Source organism: Pagrus major, chromosome 21, assembly GCF_040436345.1.
Source record: "Pagrus major chromosome 21, Pma_NU_1.0".
Taxonomy (NCBI): Eukaryota; Metazoa; Chordata; class Actinopteri; order Spariformes; family Sparidae; genus Pagrus; species Pagrus major.
This window is the reverse complement of record NC_133235.1, coordinates 16,747,390-16,765,527: the sequence shown is the minus strand read 5'-3', so window position 1 is coordinate 16,765,527 and position 18,138 is coordinate 16,747,390. Positions and strand designations below refer to the sequence as shown.

The 18,138-nt window shown below is 40.4% G+C and overlaps 2 protein-coding genes across 3 annotated transcripts in view; one reads left to right on the top strand and one right to left on the bottom strand.

Moving 5' to 3' along the window:
• Positions 1 to 575: 575 nt before the first annotated feature.
• Positions 576 to 9,262, bottom strand: dcaf8 (DDB1 and CUL4 associated factor 8). 2 transcript variants are annotated; one of them, XM_073490880.1, is made up of 13 exons: positions 9,020 to 9,262; positions 8,453 to 8,526; positions 8,247 to 8,342; positions 7,310 to 7,956; positions 6,689 to 6,829; positions 6,468 to 6,562; positions 6,078 to 6,188; positions 5,834 to 5,964; positions 5,493 to 5,600; positions 5,128 to 5,258; positions 4,729 to 4,848; positions 4,093 to 4,209; positions 576 to 2,766 (listed from the first exon to the last, which is right to left on the bottom strand). In XM_073490880.1, the coding sequence occupies exons 2-13, from the start codon at positions 8,487 to 8,489 to the stop codon at positions 2,659 to 2,661; spliced, it is 1,842 nt and encodes a 613-aa protein (XP_073346981.1). In that variant the 5' UTR covers positions 8,490 to 8,526; positions 9,020 to 9,262; the 3' UTR covers positions 576 to 2,658. The 2 variants fall into 2 exon arrangements, with proteins under 2 accessions (XP_073346981.1, XP_073346980.1); XM_073490879.1 differs by having other exon boundaries at positions 2,559 to 2,766; positions 8,432 to 8,526; positions 9,020 to 9,108.
• A 3,200-nt stretch (positions 9,263 to 12,462) lies between these two features.
• The window catches only part of LOC141017382 (guanine nucleotide exchange factor VAV3-like), a 52,269-nt gene continuing 46,593 nt past the window's right edge, over positions 12,463 to 18,138 (top strand). Inside the window, exons 1-2 of the mRNA XM_073492080.1 lie at positions 12,463 to 12,666; positions 16,392 to 16,508. Coding sequence (XP_073348181.1) covers positions 12,463 to 12,666; positions 16,392 to 16,508 — 321 coding nt within the window. The remainder of the gene's footprint in view (positions 12,667 to 16,391; positions 16,509 to 18,138) is intronic.

Sequence of the window (18,138 nt, the reverse complement as noted above, 5' to 3'; positions counted from 1 at the left end):
TTTGGCTTGCATTATGGGAAACGTAGGAGCCATTGTTTCTGGGGCTCAAAACTCGAGATTAAAAATCAGAACATCTTGGCTGCACAGATTTTAATGATTCTTGTCTTAAGTCTGTCACTTCTGTGAATACTTAATGGACGTGCAAACAAACTGTTGAAAATAAACTAATATGGCACAGAACATCTAGCACTTTAATTATTCAAAAGACATCACTCATGGAAAGAAATTTGAGAAAGTTGCATGTGAACTCCTTCAGTCTAACTTCTAAAAGTACATTTATTCATACATTATTTATTAGACCTCCATCAGCCAAATTTGCCTGACTGTCTAGTAGCGAAATGTCGTGCAGGAGTTTGCTTGCAACTTCTGGTCTACTCGTCCCTTTCCTATACCTATACTCTTGGCTCATGAAAAAGATGTGTGAATTATTTTTCTGTTATGAAGAGCTTTGAGAAAACTGGTGACAAACATCTCCACAGACAAAGAATAGGACCTCATGGCCCCATATGTCAATCAATAAATGAATTAATACATACAAGAACACAAGACAGCAAGACCATAGAATGACAAGAACATCAAATGCACTGTCTTTTTGTTTATTGCACGAATCGTACAGATTTCCAACTGACCTGGTGGAACGCAACATTAGGCAGTGGTTGAAAAGAAATTGTTCATCAAAAGCCTTATTATGTATACAAGATGCCAAAAAATAACCAGTGGGAAAATCTGAATACAACTGTCTCAAATGATGGATTATGATCTAGAAAGGAAATACAGTTTGTTTCTTCTCAAACAAGAAAGAGAATCATAACTTTAATACTTGAATTTGAATACTCAATAGCGGTTCTGTTCATAACAGAGAGATGTCATTCATAAAAGGGAAAACTGAACAAAAATGGTGCCTCAAGTCAACATTGTTTTTCTCTGGATTTTAAAAGTACTTTGTCCTCATATAGAATATAAACTCTGCATCAATACCAATCAAATGTTTTGACATCTTTTTTTTTCTTTTTTGAAGTCAAACAGCATTTGCTAAAGTTTTTTTTTTTTGTTTTTTACAGTTTTAATATATATTTATATATGTACATATAAATTCAACTAACTAGAGTTCTCATAGAAAATGAGAAAAGCTGGACTTTATCGCTCTCACACAACAAATGACTGGCAAGCATATTGACCCTACCGCTCCCCTCTGTCCTCCTCTGTGAGCCAATGTTCGTACAGCACAGACAGAAGTATCCCCCCAAGTGGTGCGCTGGCTGCCAACATACGACCTGGTTCAAATAAACTGAAAATGTAAGCCCGTGATTGATCTGAGACTGTCAGCATCACAGAAGGACTTTAAAAGGAACCACATGAGCAAGTGGAGTCCTTTATCAGTCCAATCTTGATTGGCACATGGGCAGTCTTTTAATTATGGTTTGATCCAGGTCGGTTCTGGCTCTTCAAAAAACTACACAGTTCCCCAACAGAGCCCAACATCAGTCCTTATATGCACATGCTAAACACCATCTACCTCTGTGTTTCCATGAGAGGTGAACCGAAGTTTTCCCATTCAAAGATGGGTGTCAGGGTGAAAAGTGAGGAAGGAAGAAGAGGAAGCAAGAGGAAAAGGACAGGCTGGTGGAAGCTAAAGAAACCTCTTCCTTTGTCGAAAAACGCTCAAGTGCAAAACATCCCCCCCCCCACTCAAAAAATTATAAGAATTAAACTAAACTTCACTGTGGGTTTTCCAAGACGAGACAACAGCTCTTCCCCCCGAAAAATCACATACTCAGTGCACGATTTTGTCTGTGTCTCAAACTAAAGCATCCCTGATTCAAAGTGCACTCAGCAGTGAGGGGGGGGAGGGGGCAGTGATGGAGAGAGGAAGGGAGGGAGTAGCTGAGAGGCAGCATGTAGGTTGATGCAGCATGTAGGGATTTTAGTAGTCCTCGGAGAGAAAAATGCAACTAGCTGCACAAGCTCAGGGCCAGAAATGAGTATGAGACTGGGGCGATACAGTGAGGGGGCACCGGGGTTTCCCCTCTATAAGTTCAAATCTTAAAGGGAGTCACATTTAGGGGATGAGTTTGAGGGAACTACACCCTTCCTCATCAGCACAGAAAGCTCCAGAGCAAGAGGTGTGTTACTAAGAGAGAGGGGAGGTTGTGTGCTGGTGATGTATAGCTTCCTACAGGGCGCCTAAAGAGGAGGTGCTTGTTGCCATACACGCACAGTACGTAGTTCTGGGGTTAGGCAGAGCATATTAGATAATGTATGGACAAGCAAGGGCCTCCAAGTGGTTTATAGGGATGTAAAGCACTCACTAAACCTCTTTGTACAATTCTCAAAAATCAGGATTCTGGAAGTGTGTACGCAGTCTGTAGTCGCGCCATTTGCGCACACACAACTGCTGGGAAACCAGGCGTTAAGCGTCTGTCACTCTGCTTCAAAACTATGTTTACGTATATGTGTGTGTTTATCTGTTTGAGTTTGTATGTGTGTCAAAAAAAACAGAAAGAAAAACAAGTCTGTGGCTCGTCAGTATTTGAGTGTGCCAGTGTGTCAATAGTGCTTGCCTATGTGCATCAATTCATGGGCAATAAAGTGTGTATGTATGTATGTATGTATGTCTATATGTGCGTGTGTGTGTGTCTAAGTATGTATGTGTGTTGCTCAGGAGGACATGCACTGGACGTGGTCTGGACCTCCTTCCTCTTCATCAGAGGAATCTGGAGAGCTCCAGGACTCATCTGTGTCTGGCTCTGCACCCTCACGGCGGGCCTGTATCGAGACAAAAAAAGAGAAGAATGGAGAAAGATAAGAATGAGACTATTTTTGCAATGAGTGTGCAAACATCTTGCCAACATTGTCCCTAATGTTAGAAACTGTACTCGTCCATTTTCAAGGCAAAAAATACAGATTTTTCTACATTTCCTTTCAAGACACTCTGCCTTCAGATAACCAGAGCAATATCAAATTGTCATGTTTATGTCATTAGTCCTTTTTCACACAGCCTATTCCAGGTGGGACTGCTGCACCTTTATTCTGCCTTGCCGCTCAGTGTATAAAGACAAAATGTACATAAACAGAACGGGGGTCATTGTAGTTCCAACTCTGAGCCGGCAGCAGAGATAGTAACAGCTGAATCGACATGTGTGCAAAAAGAGCCAGCCGGCAGGGCGGCAGGACAGGACAGAGGTGTGACGTTCTGACGACATGTTAATGTGTGCGACCCACAACCAGGAGATTAAAAAAGGAGCGAACTCAAAGAACAGGAACAGCAAATAAAATGTCTGCAAACTGGGGAGACAATACAAGGTCCAGGAGCTCCCCACCCTTCAAGCAGAGGACGAGATCAACCGCTATGAGGAGGTAGATTGTTGTTATTGCCATGAATGCTGGCATGCTATCCAAAACCATTACCGGGGGCAGCATTATACCTCTGTTGTTTTGTTAAGTGTAAATAAACAAAGCCTTCAAAAACAAGGGTCCTTCATGCAGCTGCACAGAGTACCGCATTAATGATTCCTAAATCCCAGGAATAAGATAGCATTTATTTTTGCACTTCTGAGATGGCCTACAAAAATTTGTCACCTATGCAGCACTCTAATGTGCAGGCTCTGTGTAAAAAGGGCCCTTGAGGCTTAAAATATTCAATGCATTTCCTTCCTTATAATGTTTTTTTCCAATGTTTTAAATTGCGCATTCTTTACATCCATGTTTGCTAGCTTGCAGTCTTCCTCTTTCCTGCCTTTGTAACGTAACCACACTAGTAGTCACATGTAAACAGTGACAGCTTCCTTATGGGCTCCCGTTTTCATTAGACAAAAACCACAGACAATAGACTGTAATGCAAGTATATTACATGCTCATCCTGCATAATATCTAAGGGGATCTTTAGCAATTTAGTATTACATTACCATTAAATTGAGTAATTTGCAAGAAACAGTCGCTACTAAAGGTCAAGCACAAACAAAGCTGGATCCCACATTTCCCATAATGCAACCAATAGTATCTTCCTGCCAGGTAAATGACCACATCATTTCACTCTGCTCCCAGGAACAAAGTCGATGCTTCTCAGGTTTGTTGAAGTGTTTGAGAGCTCACCCTCGGAGGCCGTCTGTTCCTCATGTGTCTCATCAGGAACCACAGCAGCTGGGTGTCGTACTGGTCGCCGTGGCGCACGCTGTCCTCATCACGCTCCCGCTTGTTTTTCTTCATCACCTTGACAAACACACACAACACCACAAACTGTTTACTACAGGTCTGAATATGTTGAAGAAGAACATGCACACACTGCCAGCATGTTCCTGATAAGTTATTACATATGCAAATTTAATAAAACTATTTGTTTTATGTCCTGGACTTTTATCTCTTGTACTTTTTGCCATCATTTCTATGCTGAATTATGTCCCCAATAATTTATGACCCAAACTAGTCATTGTAAACATATATTACAATAGAGTCAGCACTACACTGTAACACTGTTGCAATGGACAGTTACAATGCACAGTTCAGGAACATCCACTTTCATTTTCACTTCCAAATAAGTGGTTTAGACGAACAGGTTAAACTGGGTTAGTTAGATATATCTGTCTGATCCACCTTTGCTCTGAAATCAAACAGACTGTGTTTTCTGTGGTGTCAATGCATCCCCGTCTCTCTTAAAAAAAAGGGCTGAAACCAACAGAAGGCCAAACATATAAAAAGCAGAATGGAATAAGATGGAGCAAAACAAAATACCTCTTTAAGGCCCTTGAGTCCTGTGGGGTTTTCGGCTGTGGGGGCCCACAGTTTGATGTCGTGGTCCAGCCCACTGGTGGCCATACCTGGCAGATGGGGATGTGGCTCCAAACAGTTCACCTGTAGTTGTTAAGGTTAGAGAAAATGAATGAAGATGAGGGATGTTTTACCGAGAATATTCTTGGGATGGATGCCTCAGCGGCAAAACTCTCAATTTAGTAAAACCAGTGCATTTTTAATCACATAAAATATCAAATATAGTTCCTTGCTGCAGCTAAAATAAATACTAAATAATCGCCACTAAGACAAAGAGATTACAGAAGGAACACTACCAACCACCTGAGTGTTTTCCAAGTCATCTTTGACCTGAACTTATATTATTCTCTCTCTCTGACTCACCACTCCTCCTCTGTCTCCCTCCATAAACTGGACGATGCGAGCAGAATACTTGTCCCACAGGTAGATGTGTCCACAGTCACTGCCGCTGACCACGAACTCACTGCACGGCCCATAGAAGTTCACCCCCTTCACTGTGAGAAAGAGGTTGAGATGAGAGAGGATAATGCAGTGTCAGTCTCCTTACAGTCCTGAGTGTATGCTCAGGAAGAATTACCCCAAATTTTTCATCAGCCAAATCTCACCAGCAAGAACAATCAGTCAACATGCATGGTTAGTTCAACTACAGCTGATAAGTTTGATTTTTAATCTGTGTGTAGATTCAAAGGGCACGACTTTAGTGCTGTAATAAATGATTGCTGTAACACCTGTAGCATTATTGCGGTGTCCCTTGTATCTCCTGCGGTAGTCAGCACCATCACTGTGGTTGGAGTCAAACAGGTAGATGTCCTCGTCATTGTAACTGGCCAGGAGCTCTGCACAGACAAAAGAGGTCAAACGGCCATTTGTTTAATTCCCTTTAAAGGAAGAGGAACATGATATGGGCTTTTATATTATACAGAAATGATGCAGCTAAGCGCAGCTAAGTTTTTTATCTCAGAAAAATAGATCATACTTCCTGTAACTTCCTTTAATCATGCTTATGTTATGTAAGATGACGTTTTTTTAGCACATTTAAAATGACATTTTTCTAAACATGTTTTTTTACCTGTGCCATCGTGACTATAAACAAGGCAGGTTATGTTGGTTTTGGACTCGCTGGATACCAGATGTGAAGGACAGAACTTTTTCAGTACGCCATTGTTATCGTTCTCATTAATCTTCCTCTGGTCATAGATCCTGAACAGGGTGCGGTGACAAAAAGAAAAAAAGGAAAAAGAATTAAGAACTAACAGCTATTTTCCATTTGCATTGTGAAATAATCAGCACTAGAACTACAACCTGGTCCGTACCTCACATACTGATCTCGTCCTCCCACAGCAAAGTGTTGTGTCTTTGCTGGGTTGACAAAGATGGTGTAGAGTCCTACTTTTTTATCACCCTCCTTCACAACCACCAGTTTACTGCAGCACAAACATAAGGAGACACAAGGAAAAACAGGTATTAGCTCCAGCAGGGGAAAAGTTTGAAAAATCATTTCCAAATCTGGCAAAGAGGAACGACTAAAAGACAGGACATTTGTGCAACAACACTACAAACTGTGGCCTTAAAAGGACAGAGTTGTATCAATACCTCTTGTGGTTTATGATATTTTGCCCAGCTATTGCACAAGCTAGCCAGTTAAGAAACCCAATTCCTCACTATATTTACACTTGGTAAACTTGAGTAATGATATCATTTACTTGGCGGGACGGTCTAGACGCAGATCAATACCAAACACCACGGCATCCTCTCCAGCAGACAGAAAGGAGCATGGGGAATCTGGCTCGAGGGCCAGCTAGAACAAAAGTAGGTAGAAAAAACACACGTGTAATCATCAGTTTATCAGAGTTTTAAATAGATCTACCACAGCGGGCACAAATACCTCAGCATTTACATTCACACATTCAGTGCAAACACTCACCTTGTGTGCCGCCCCTTTGTGCTGTGCTACCCGCTTGGTGTTCTTGCAGCGCTGTGTGGCAGAGAGCTCAGCCACTCTGATCTGACCATCTCGAGCACACATGGCCAAGGTGGAGTCCCCGCTGTGAGGCAGGAACTTTGCCTGTGCAGATTAAGATTAAAATAAATGTATCACTATCACTAATGGTGTTAAAATTTCTTTGCCTTTGGTTAAATTCCTCTTACCATTAATCAGCTCTAGTCTAGGGCTGCAGATCACGATTATATTTGTTGTTGATTAATTTGTCGATCATTTCTCAATTAGTCAATTAGTTGTTGGGTCTATAAAAAGCCAGAAAATTGTGCAAAATGTTGTTCAGTGTTTCCCAAAGCCCAATATGATGTCCTCAAATATCTTATTTTGTCCACAACCCAAAGATATTGAGTTTACTGTCATAAAAGAGAAATAAAGAAAACAAGATTTTCACATTTGAAGAAGCTGGAATCAAAGAACCGATTAACCAATCATCAAAATACTTGCCAATTGTTGAAAACTAATCGATTAATCGTTGCACTGTACTCTATTCCATAATCCATCTGCTTCTTTGCTCTCAAAAATTAAACATTGTGGTTTTGTCTTTACCTGAAATACATTGCTCTTATGGCCGCTGTCAAACTCCAGCTCTGCACGGCGGACGGCCCAGTCCCAGATCACCACTCGCAGGTCATCGCTGCCTGATGCCAGGCGTGTGCCTGAGGGGTTGAAGTGCAACGTGTTGACGCAGCCTGTGTGCCTCTCCAGGCGGCCCTGGAGCTCCAGCCTCTGCACAAGACCGCGGGCTCCACACACACGCCTCACAAACTGGTGCGAGTCCCTGCCGATCTCCCTGGAGCGCAGTGAGGGTACCGCCCGCCACACAGGGCGACTCAGGTCACGGAGCTCCGCTAACAGCCATGCCTCCATGGCATCATCATCATCATCTTCTTCATCATCTTTCTGCTCTTCTTCATCGTCCTCATCTTCATCGTCGTCTGAGCTGGTGGAGTGATTGGTGCCGCCGCCAGGTCTATTCCTCTTTCTGGCAGCCCTTTTCCCACCATCTTTATCCTTTGCTCTCTCCCGTCTGCCTCCCTCACTCTCTCTTTCCCCGTCCTCAGTCAGAGAGTAAAGACCGCTGCCATCCATGCTGTCTGTGTCTTCTTCCTCCTCTCCCTCTCTGTTTTCCCCTGTCTCTCCTTCCACATCTGGCATAGGCTTGTCTCCAGACACCTCTCCTGTTTCTTTGGGAGCTACAGAAATAGGGAAAGCCAGAGGTTTGGAGGAAAAGGTTAAGACATTGGAGTCTCATTGGGAGATTTGACAAAAGGTTTGCAACTGCTGCATTAATTCTCCTGCAAAATGTAATATCAGGCTGCACAGATTTCAAGAAGATTAGACTACAACAATGATAAACAAAATAGAGTATCCCAGCAGTAAAGATAAAAATGTTAACATAATTAAAATATATTCAAGCAAAGTTTCAACTATAATGAAAATTGTGTGCAGCGTGAGGTTTCCCATGACTACAAGATGTGGTTACCATCTTGAGAAGAAGACTCTGTTTGTCCTTCTTTGCTTCCAGAGGCACCCCCATCTTTGTGTTGATCCTCTCCTGATTCTTTATCTTCAGAACCACCTAGTAAAAAGCAAACATGTCCTCTGATCAGCTGTCAGCGCTACAGAGCAAAGACAGCTCAAACAGTTATGGTCAGTATAAATAGTTACTTTCTGGCACTGATCCTTTACCGTTAAGCACAGTGGATTTGCCATCAGCTTCAGCCATTATGTCTCCGTTGTCCTGCGTCGACCCGAGGGAGAACCTTTGAGTGCCACACACAGAAACAACATTTATATTAACAAATGATCGGGCTCAAATTAAGAGGAGCAACCTGTTATTATACACAGACATGGCTGCTTGCACTCGCAGAACTGTTGATAACTACCGCCGCACCGTGTGACACAAGTTACCTGTTAGCTCCAAAACTAACAGCCAAGCTATTTTTAACCACCTACCTACCGCTACACATAACGACATAAACAAACTAACTCGATGCTAGCTGTCTCACAGGCCTGAGTAATGCCCGATTTTGCTTTGAGATCTTCTAAGTGTATTGTCCCCTGCAGTGCTCGACTACCTGTCACTGTTATTGACCTGAGCTAATGCTAACTAGGCTGCGTGCGGCTAACAAATCTCGAAACTAAAAAAGCTGCTGTCAGTCCTGTTTCACGACCCAACAGCTGGCTGTCAAAAAAAAGCGAGCAAGCAAGCAGCTAGCGTAGCCTGTAGTGGCTAACTAGCACAGCTAGCGTTACCTCTACTCGAAGGCCCGACGAGGCGTACTTCTTAGTTTAGTCCTAATCTTTACTGCAGATTTATTTTCTCCACCTCACTGATTAGCAAGAGAGCTAAGTGCCTTGACTGGGACGTCTCTGAAGGCGAACACACGACATGAGGAATGCGTGCATAAAGCTTTTTTTTTGTTAAAGATAGGTTTAAAGCAAGCTAGCTGCGTTCACACAAGGTTGACTGCTCTGTTTATGTTTTGACGGTTCAGCTTCTTTTTTTTCTTTCATTTCCGGTGTCGTGCTCGCTTCTTTTTTCTTCTTCCGGAAGTTTACACAGGAGGAACGAGAGGCATAATAATAACAATAATAATGATGGCGATAATAATAACAATAATAATAATAATAATAATAATTATTATTATTATTATTATTAGTAGTAGTAGTAGTAGTAGTAATAGTATAATAACGATGATACTAATTATGACAATAATAGTAATAATATTAACAACAACAACAATAATATTAATAATTAACTATATCACTTTGAACTATTTAACAATTATTTGAAAATTCCACATCTAACTATTAATATATATAGTATATATGTATATATATATATATATATATACATAGAAGAAGTTAGCTTCTGGGACCCTCTTCCCATTCAAGCAAAGTGTACAGTAATTTATGAATATACAACATATTAGCACAAAACCGTATGGAAGCCAGTTAAAGAAAATCAAAACATAAAAAAGCAGGCTATAAATTCCAATGGTAAATCATAATTATGAGATAAAAAGTTATTCTGAGAGATAAAAAAAGTAATAATTAAAGTTAAGTTAAAAGGTTGAAATGATGAGATGAAGTCAAAAGTATGAATTACATTTTGTGAGATACATTACATTTTTTTTCTTTTTATCTCATAATTTTGACTTTTTTATCTTATAATTGTGACTTTTTATCTTATAATTGGGACTTTTATCTTATAATTGGGACTTTTTATCTCATAATTAGAACATTTTTTTTCATCAAGCTTAGTTTTCATCTTTTATTTTTTCTTTAACTGCCGGAATGGGCTTTCATACATAACTGAATAATGATGGTCTTAAAACTTGATTTTTTATGCTGAGTCCTTCTTGTGTTCTGTAAAACAGGGCCACATGATTAAGCAATAAAGCTGGACTTGCTTTAAACAGAACAGAACAGAACTGAATTAATAGATTTTTTGGCCACACAGGGGCAGCAACAAGCTGTCAGCACAACACTGACATTTTAAGTTGTTGGCAAACAGTAGCCCACTCGCAAATACAGAGCAATGTTAGCATTTGTGTCAAGTTGTGTATCTGCCCACCTGAATAACTTCAATATTCACTCAGCTTTAAGATTTTTTTTGTCTCCATCAACTCCTGAGGTAAACATCATGCTGTTTAGGTCCTGAAAGCTGCACTGTGTTTATTAGCTAATCGTTAACTGTGTCTGTTTGGCCTGGTTGCACACAGTGTTTTTTTTAAAAACAGATGCCTGTTTGCAGCAGGAAACAGAGTTTATGAGAGCAATGACACTGGACAAAAACAGCAGGCTTGTATGCCATAAAACCAAAAACAGTGAGCTGAATGTGGCTAAAATGCTCCATAGAGTTGGGAAGTCATGTGATCCATTGTTGAATTAAAGAATTGTGATTACTACAGCTTTAAAAACACTTCACATCAATTGTATCTTCAGGCACAGTAACCAGCCCTGGTGCAAAACTGAACTCATTTCCTTTTAAGTCCCACCTTCATCTCTCTTTTCCTCTTCCTTCTACTGATAATATCAACTTAAACAGTTCTTATTTAACCTCAGTTACAGGACATTTCACAGCACATCTAATTTAAGCAAATACTATGTTGAAATTAGATTAGGAATCAAGTTTTTGTGGTGTTTGTGTAAAGAAGTACTTTTATGTTTGTTAACCCCATCAGCAGGTGCTAGACACTGACCAGTTAGTTATGGGTCGTCATCCTCAATTTATTTGCAAGGAGTTTATCTGATACTCTGCTATCGGGTGAACATTTGCATTGTATTATAGTGATTTTTTTTTGCATTTAATGGTTAAAAGAACAAGTTTTCCTGTTTAACCTGCTTACTCTGATACAAGTTCAAATGTATGAGCCTGCGTATAGTCTGAGGAAACATCTGTCTCTCTCTCACTCGGGGTAAAGCAAGATGGGATCCCTCGGCTTCCTTCCTGTGTTTATGTCATGGGTATAATGACAGTGATCTACAGCAAATCCCATGGCAGGACGTTGTCCTTCTCTCTGCGGCTGTTAGGTCCCTTGATTCTTTTCTATGTAGTTTAACTTATGAGTGTACTGAAACATTATGATCTCAGCTTCTCGGCACACCACAAAGAACTCAGATTATGGTCACCTGTCAAATAATCCACATGGAATGTCAGCTGAGAGAAGGAGACTGTGAGGGAAATGATTACTCTGAGGCAGACACGATTTCTTTAGAATAAATAGATACAAACTGTGTGTGAATTATAAACTCTGATGTTGGTTGTTGATAGTTGCAAACAACTTCAATTATTAATCGGCCACTTGAGCCATTTATCAAGGAAATGGTCAAATATGTGCTTGTTAAAGCTTTCCAAATGTGAGAATTTTCTAGTTTTGTCTTTTTCACGTTGTCATTATTTGAATGTACTTGGGTTGTGGATTGTTGGTCAGACAATAGAAGTGATTTGAAGATGCCATTTTAGGCTCAGAAACATATGATGGACATTTTCTTTGCTTTTTCTGATTTTAAAGACTTAGCAATCTACATATTCATTGATTATGAAGATAAGCAGCTCTGTATAAAATGAAGTCATGACTTATACACTGTATGTGAATGTAAATGGTCATTTTTACTTTCTGAAACAGCTGGAGCTCCATACATAAAGTTTAAAAACCATGTCAGATCTATAGCCATTAAATCAGGTTAACACACGCATGAAAACGGTGGTGGAAATGAGAAAAAAAAAACACCCAACAACCTCAAAATACAATCTCAGAAATCATCAGCGTTGATTCAACACCTTTCAGACTTGATAAGGAACATTAAAAGCTTCACATCACACGTGATTTTTTGCAGGATTTGCTTTGTTAGATTCTGCAGGTGCAGAAACTGGCAACTCATTTCAAAAGTAAACGGGGACATGTGGATTTTTCAAACTCTTCTTCGCGACCACCTCTGTGGAAATATGACAGAAGGAGGAAGGGGAAGTTGACACCGCCAGAGGGGGGTTTCACGCAGCCGTCCCCAGCTGTGCAGCAGCGCTCATAAGCTGCAGCAGCTCTCTCTGCCCTCCAGAGGCGATGCTGGAGTTTGGACATACTGACGGACGGCGCAGAGCGCAGCTAACATGCCGGACACAGGCTCAAAATAGGGACTAAGTTTTTTAAATTTTATTTATATATCTGGTTTTAACCTGCTGTTTTCACAACATGGAGTACTGGAGGCAATGCGCGATGTGGCTGATCAGCTGCAACGTGCTGCCCTCGAACCACCGGGTGACTGCGGACACTGCGCAGGTGTTCGACCTGGCGCAAACCCTGCGGGACGGGGTGCTGCTCTGCCAGCTGCTGAACAACTTGAGACCCCAGACCATCAACCTGAAGGAGATCAATCTCAGGCCGCAGATGTCACAGGTAGACCGATCACTTGTACTCGGCTCTCAATGCAACCTGTGGTTGTAATGTGTGCAGGGCGACTGCAAAGGAGGTTACCCAAATGAGTGCAGCCAGACATGAATGGGATTTAGCAGCATGTAAGCAGTAAGCAGTGGTAAACCTTTAGGTAGATGTCAACACAAGACAAAGCAGAGGTCAGGAGTTGATAATCAGGTGCTGCAGAGTTGTGTTAGTCCTGCTAGTGGAAGAAACCAAACCATCTTCACTTCTGCTTATGAAGACTGACTCTAAAGTGTATTCTGGTATGCACAAATCAATAAATGAAAAATAAATAAAACAAAGCAGGTCCATATGGCCTTTAAACACACCACAACAGGCCGCCTGCTTAAGAACACCTGCAGGTAACAACACTAATCTGGATACAGAAGCCTATTTCCCTATTTCAAGCAGAACCTGGGAACAACACAACCTTTCTCCTCTGATACTGTCACTGTAAACATTTATAAAATAACACCACAGAGTGACCTCTGACGGAGAGGAGATTTACTCTGGCATTGACCCGTCTTCATCAGTTTACTTCTTCTGGATACAATCACTTCAAACTGGTTATCTGCAATTTCTTTTCTACATGTCTGTGTTTTTCTTTCACATCTAAATCTTAAAACCAACCAGTTTTGAATAACCAAAGTAATGTGCCTCAGCCCAAAGGAATGGTCCAGGGCTTGACCTCGCTTTACCCATAATTCTTCTCTCTGCCACTGGAGAGCCCTGATAAAATCCTGGCTTTGATCCACCCATTAGTCAGGGAACTTTTACTATGTGTGGAGAAGTTTGTAGTTTGCTTAAGTTTACTGAATATGAAGCCTTACATACGTAGTTAGCCACGAGGGGACTATTTTTTTAAAAATGCTTTAGAAGAGTAAAAGTTAAAAATAAGAACATTTATTTCCTACTATAGATCACTTATTTGGCTATTTTGTTTCTTTCAATCTCAGTGGTAGGTGTAGTTAAACCAAAGAAAATATATTAACCTAATATGGTGAGAAGCACATTTCACTTGACATAATAGAGACAGACATTTATAGCAACATGTCTCCTTTAGGTGCAGATAAACTCTTACGAAAACACTCGCTAATTATTTTCATGCCTTTATGTAATTTGTCACCATAAGAACAAGACTTCCTGTGCACCCATTTCATTCAGGCAACGTTACAGGTGACTAGATCTTTATCAGGCCTTCTCAGAAGTACAATGTGTGTGACAAATGCATCATCTTGTCAGTCTCTGAGCACGTTTGATTCCAACCTTATTGCTTAACCTATTATGGTCAAATTACTTATTCATAATAAAGGTCATATGATGCACACACACGCACACACACACACACACACACAAATCTTATTCTAAGTAGATCTAAAAATAATCATCACCACAGGTTCTCTGAAAATGATTAAATCAGAGAAACATGTTGTGAATTTGACCTAAACTGCCATAAACAAATGCAGATTTCGACTAAAAAAACAGTTTCCTAGCCGGGTAGACTGCGTTCTGCATTGCGTATGTTCCCTGTCAGTGCACTCATCTGTTATATTCTTGATAGACAGTGAAAGCAAACTCATGGCATAATGTGCCGAACAATGGATAGCCAAAGCCTGCAGCTGTAGGCCATCCGAGTATGGTTGAGAAAGGCATGTGTGTCAGTGGGCTCCAGATTTTAAATGGCCCTTTCATTGTGCCCTGCTGACCCGCGATCTTGGAAATGGAAGCAAGGGCATGAAGGTATAATGGACTGGAGGATGAGGATGCAGTGTGTAATGAAAATGTGATCATAAGTGCTATTTTTTTTTAAATTTCTTTTAGCAAAATGTATGTTAGGCTGCTGCAAATGCAGGAGTGTGACAGTAAAATTCTCATGTATGGTTAATAAATACGATACTCGACATCTTTGCCTTTGTTACGTTCACGGAGAAAGCAAGAGTACAAATATTCAAAGAAAATCTTTCATGAACCGACCTATGCTGCTAAACATCATCATCTATAAGCACAAACAAGACAATGAATAATGTCAAAAGGCACAAAATAAAATGAATCATAGGAACAGGATCCCGACTAAACACTACATCAAGAACCCTTCCTATAATCATCTTAAACATACTGTACCAAGAATACCTGTGCTTTTGCTGTCTACATTTTTCATCCGTGAAGTCATGAAAGCGGCGTCTATTCTCAAAGTATGTAAGGAAAGTGAATATGCACCAGAGCTTTGTGTATAATCAGCAGTACGAAGCTAGTGGTGGTACAAAGCCATCATGCACTTCCTCTGCAAACAAACAGGCCCCAGGGGGCGGTGGAGTGATTACAGGCGTCTCCACGATGAGCTGACGTGATAAAAAGGAGCCTATCTATTCTCAAGAATCTTGTTACAGCTCTGTTCTTACTGCAAGTGATCACACACGCTTTCTCCAGTTTAGTCATCACTTAATAACGTGCAAACGGCAAAAAGACTTTATTGTGGGCCAAGCTTGATTCAGACCCATAACTATGAGAATATTGTCTTTATGAAAGTTGTTCGCCCTCTTTCCTCGGAGACACAGATCCTATTAGGAAGTGACACCAAGAGCACATGCTTAGTGGTTTTATTTCGCACCGTGAAACTTTCAGTTTTCATTTTCAGTTTGCTGTGTGTGTGTGTGTGTGTGTGTGGTTCACCTTCACTTTTCTAAAGAACTTCAAGTTCACTGTGCTCTCATTATACTGTCAATATAGGTTTAAAGAGTAGACAAAGCTTTTCAACTTACCTCAACCTACCTCACAGAAAGTTTTGTAGCAGCAGAAATCTGTCTGAAATAGATGGAGGCCCATAAGTCTGTGCTTTTTTAAGGGGATCAAAGCATGAACATCTCTATTTAAAACAGTCAACAGCAAAATCTTTGTCTGGAAACAATGTCACTGTTACTCTGGATCAGGGCCTCCCAAAGTGGGGCTCACGGTCCGAAGTCGGCCCACAATAAGGTTCAGTTTGGCCCGCCAGATGTTTCTAGTGAAAACATTTTAATTTAAAACAATGTTTTATGCTGTTTTACTGTTTGAATTTGTAGGATCCCTAATTATTATTTTGCGTAATCTGAGCACAGCAGGCAGAGTGGCACAGTACGATACAGTACTGTACAGGAATTCATTCAATTAAATTCAATTGGGATCTGAGTACCAATTTGCATGTGTGCATATACATTTTATCAATACAGGACATTAGGTATATACTTTCAGCCCATGGCGCACCATTACATTTCAGTGTCCCTCCAAGGGAAAAAGTTTGGGCACCTGGGCTCTGGTTAATTTACACACATCGCTGTCATTAGTGCAGCAGATCACTGGGACTATTTCTTTCGTAAAATATCCTTGCAATGAAAAATGTTGCTGTAAAGGAATGTAGAAATTGTAGACTTCTTAAGCCTGGGCAGGTGTATTTTGGGTGAGGGCGCTCTTTCATTTTGCATCTGATTCAGGTGGTGGAAACCAAAAAAACACTAATTTTGGGTAAAACATGTATGGATCACATTGTTATTGACAACAAAAGATTCAGAAAAATACTGTATGTTTTTTTTAGTGGAAAGAAGACCCATTATTCCTGGGATTATGGAGAATTCAACAAACATGTTGTGCCTAACATGATGTGCCTAAAACTGAAAACATGCATGGAGATTTCTGGAGACTTAATTGATGAGTATTTCTGTCCTTTGCAGTTCCTGTGCTTGAAGAACATCCGCACATTCCTGACGTCTTGCAACGTGGTGTTTCTGATGAAGAAAAGTGACTTGTTCGAAGCCTTCGATCTATTCGATGTTCGAAACTTTGGAAAGGTAACACCCACATCCATCAGATCATCCGTCACAACACGATCTGAGTGATATTCTCTGATAATGGTCAAATATCTTCTGTTCTGTTCTTTTCTGCTTCTTCTCTAGTAGACATGATTAATGAAAGCCTTAAAGCTTGTCAGGATGTCACACCTTTACAAGCAGTTTTACAAGGAAATCCATTTGAGTGAGAACATTGCCTGTTAAATTCATGTGACATCTATTACAGCTGTGTGATTAATAGTGCTTTTTACAGTGTTTCTTCATTGTCTATGTTATGAGCAGAAACAGTAGGGTAGAACAAGATACACAAACATTAAAACCGTATCATAGTTTGCAAATGATTGTTGTATTGCCAAAAACATTGTCACAAAACAGTTTCTAAAAAGGGAAATATACATCAAAGACAGCAAAAATAACAAAAAACAAACTACCAAACCAAAAAAAACATAGTACATACATTTTTTGGTTTGTAGCTGCAAGTAAAAGTAGCAATACCACAATGTAATAATACTTTGTTACAAGTGAAAATCCTGCACTCTAATACATTCACAAATGTTATAACAACATATGCTTGAAGTACGAAAAGTGAAAATACTCATCTTGCAGAATGACCAAATTCAGACTGGTATTGTGTGCAAAGTAAAAAAAACTGCTAGAAACATGAAGCGTCACTGCATCACTGTGTTTACAAACCGCATGCGAACATTATAGAAAAGTGATAACACGTCTGTCTGCTTGTGCACCGCTCTGATGGAGGCATGGCACGTACGAGTGAATGTGAGTTTAAGAGCATTCCATATCTGTCTGCCATCGCCTGCTCTTGCATTTTCCTGGTGCACTTCTGAAGGGATTGGTCAACTACTTTTTTTATTGCTGTTCTATTGTGGGAGCTGGTTTTAGTGTGTGTACACAGAGTTACCAGGTCAGTGGGTTTGTAGTGCACTCCTCCCAGCTACAGTACTCAGTGGCTCGCAGCAGTGGCTGATTTAACTCCACTTAAGAAAGAAAGCACCCTCACTCTGACCGGCCTCACTCCAACATTTCCTTAGCCGAGTGCATTATATTATTATTGTTTTATTATTTATTATATTATCTATTTTATGATTCAGTACATTGAAAGATTAAGTCTCTTTTATCAATTCAAATAGATTGAATTAATTTTAAATCATTTAAACGTTATTGGATTTGGTTTGAGAACTCAAGGTGTCCTGTGCTTATATGTGAGTGAATTTTAATGAAAAGAAATGCTCTCCATGCAAAAGGTGCATCAGAACTCCTTTAGTCAGGCATATTATACATGATTAAAACTGTTAATTCACTTCCCAGCAGATAGTAAACAGTCGTCCCTGGTTCTCTCTATAAGTTTGAGGCAATGCATATTGAGCTGTGCGTGCAGTTTTTCCACACAGACTCTCTTTTCTTTCAGTTCAGTGTGTTGTGCTCTAAAGAAGCTTCCAGTTAATCTGGCTGCTGATAATCCCACAGGGGAGGTGCTGCCTGCAAATATGTACAGTACATCCAAGCCGGGCCGCATAATCTCGGTCATGTTCAAGGGTTGTCCGTTTAACAGACAAGCTTCCGGAGGGGGAAGATTGCGTTGCATCATTACTTTTTTTTTTCATCATTAGTT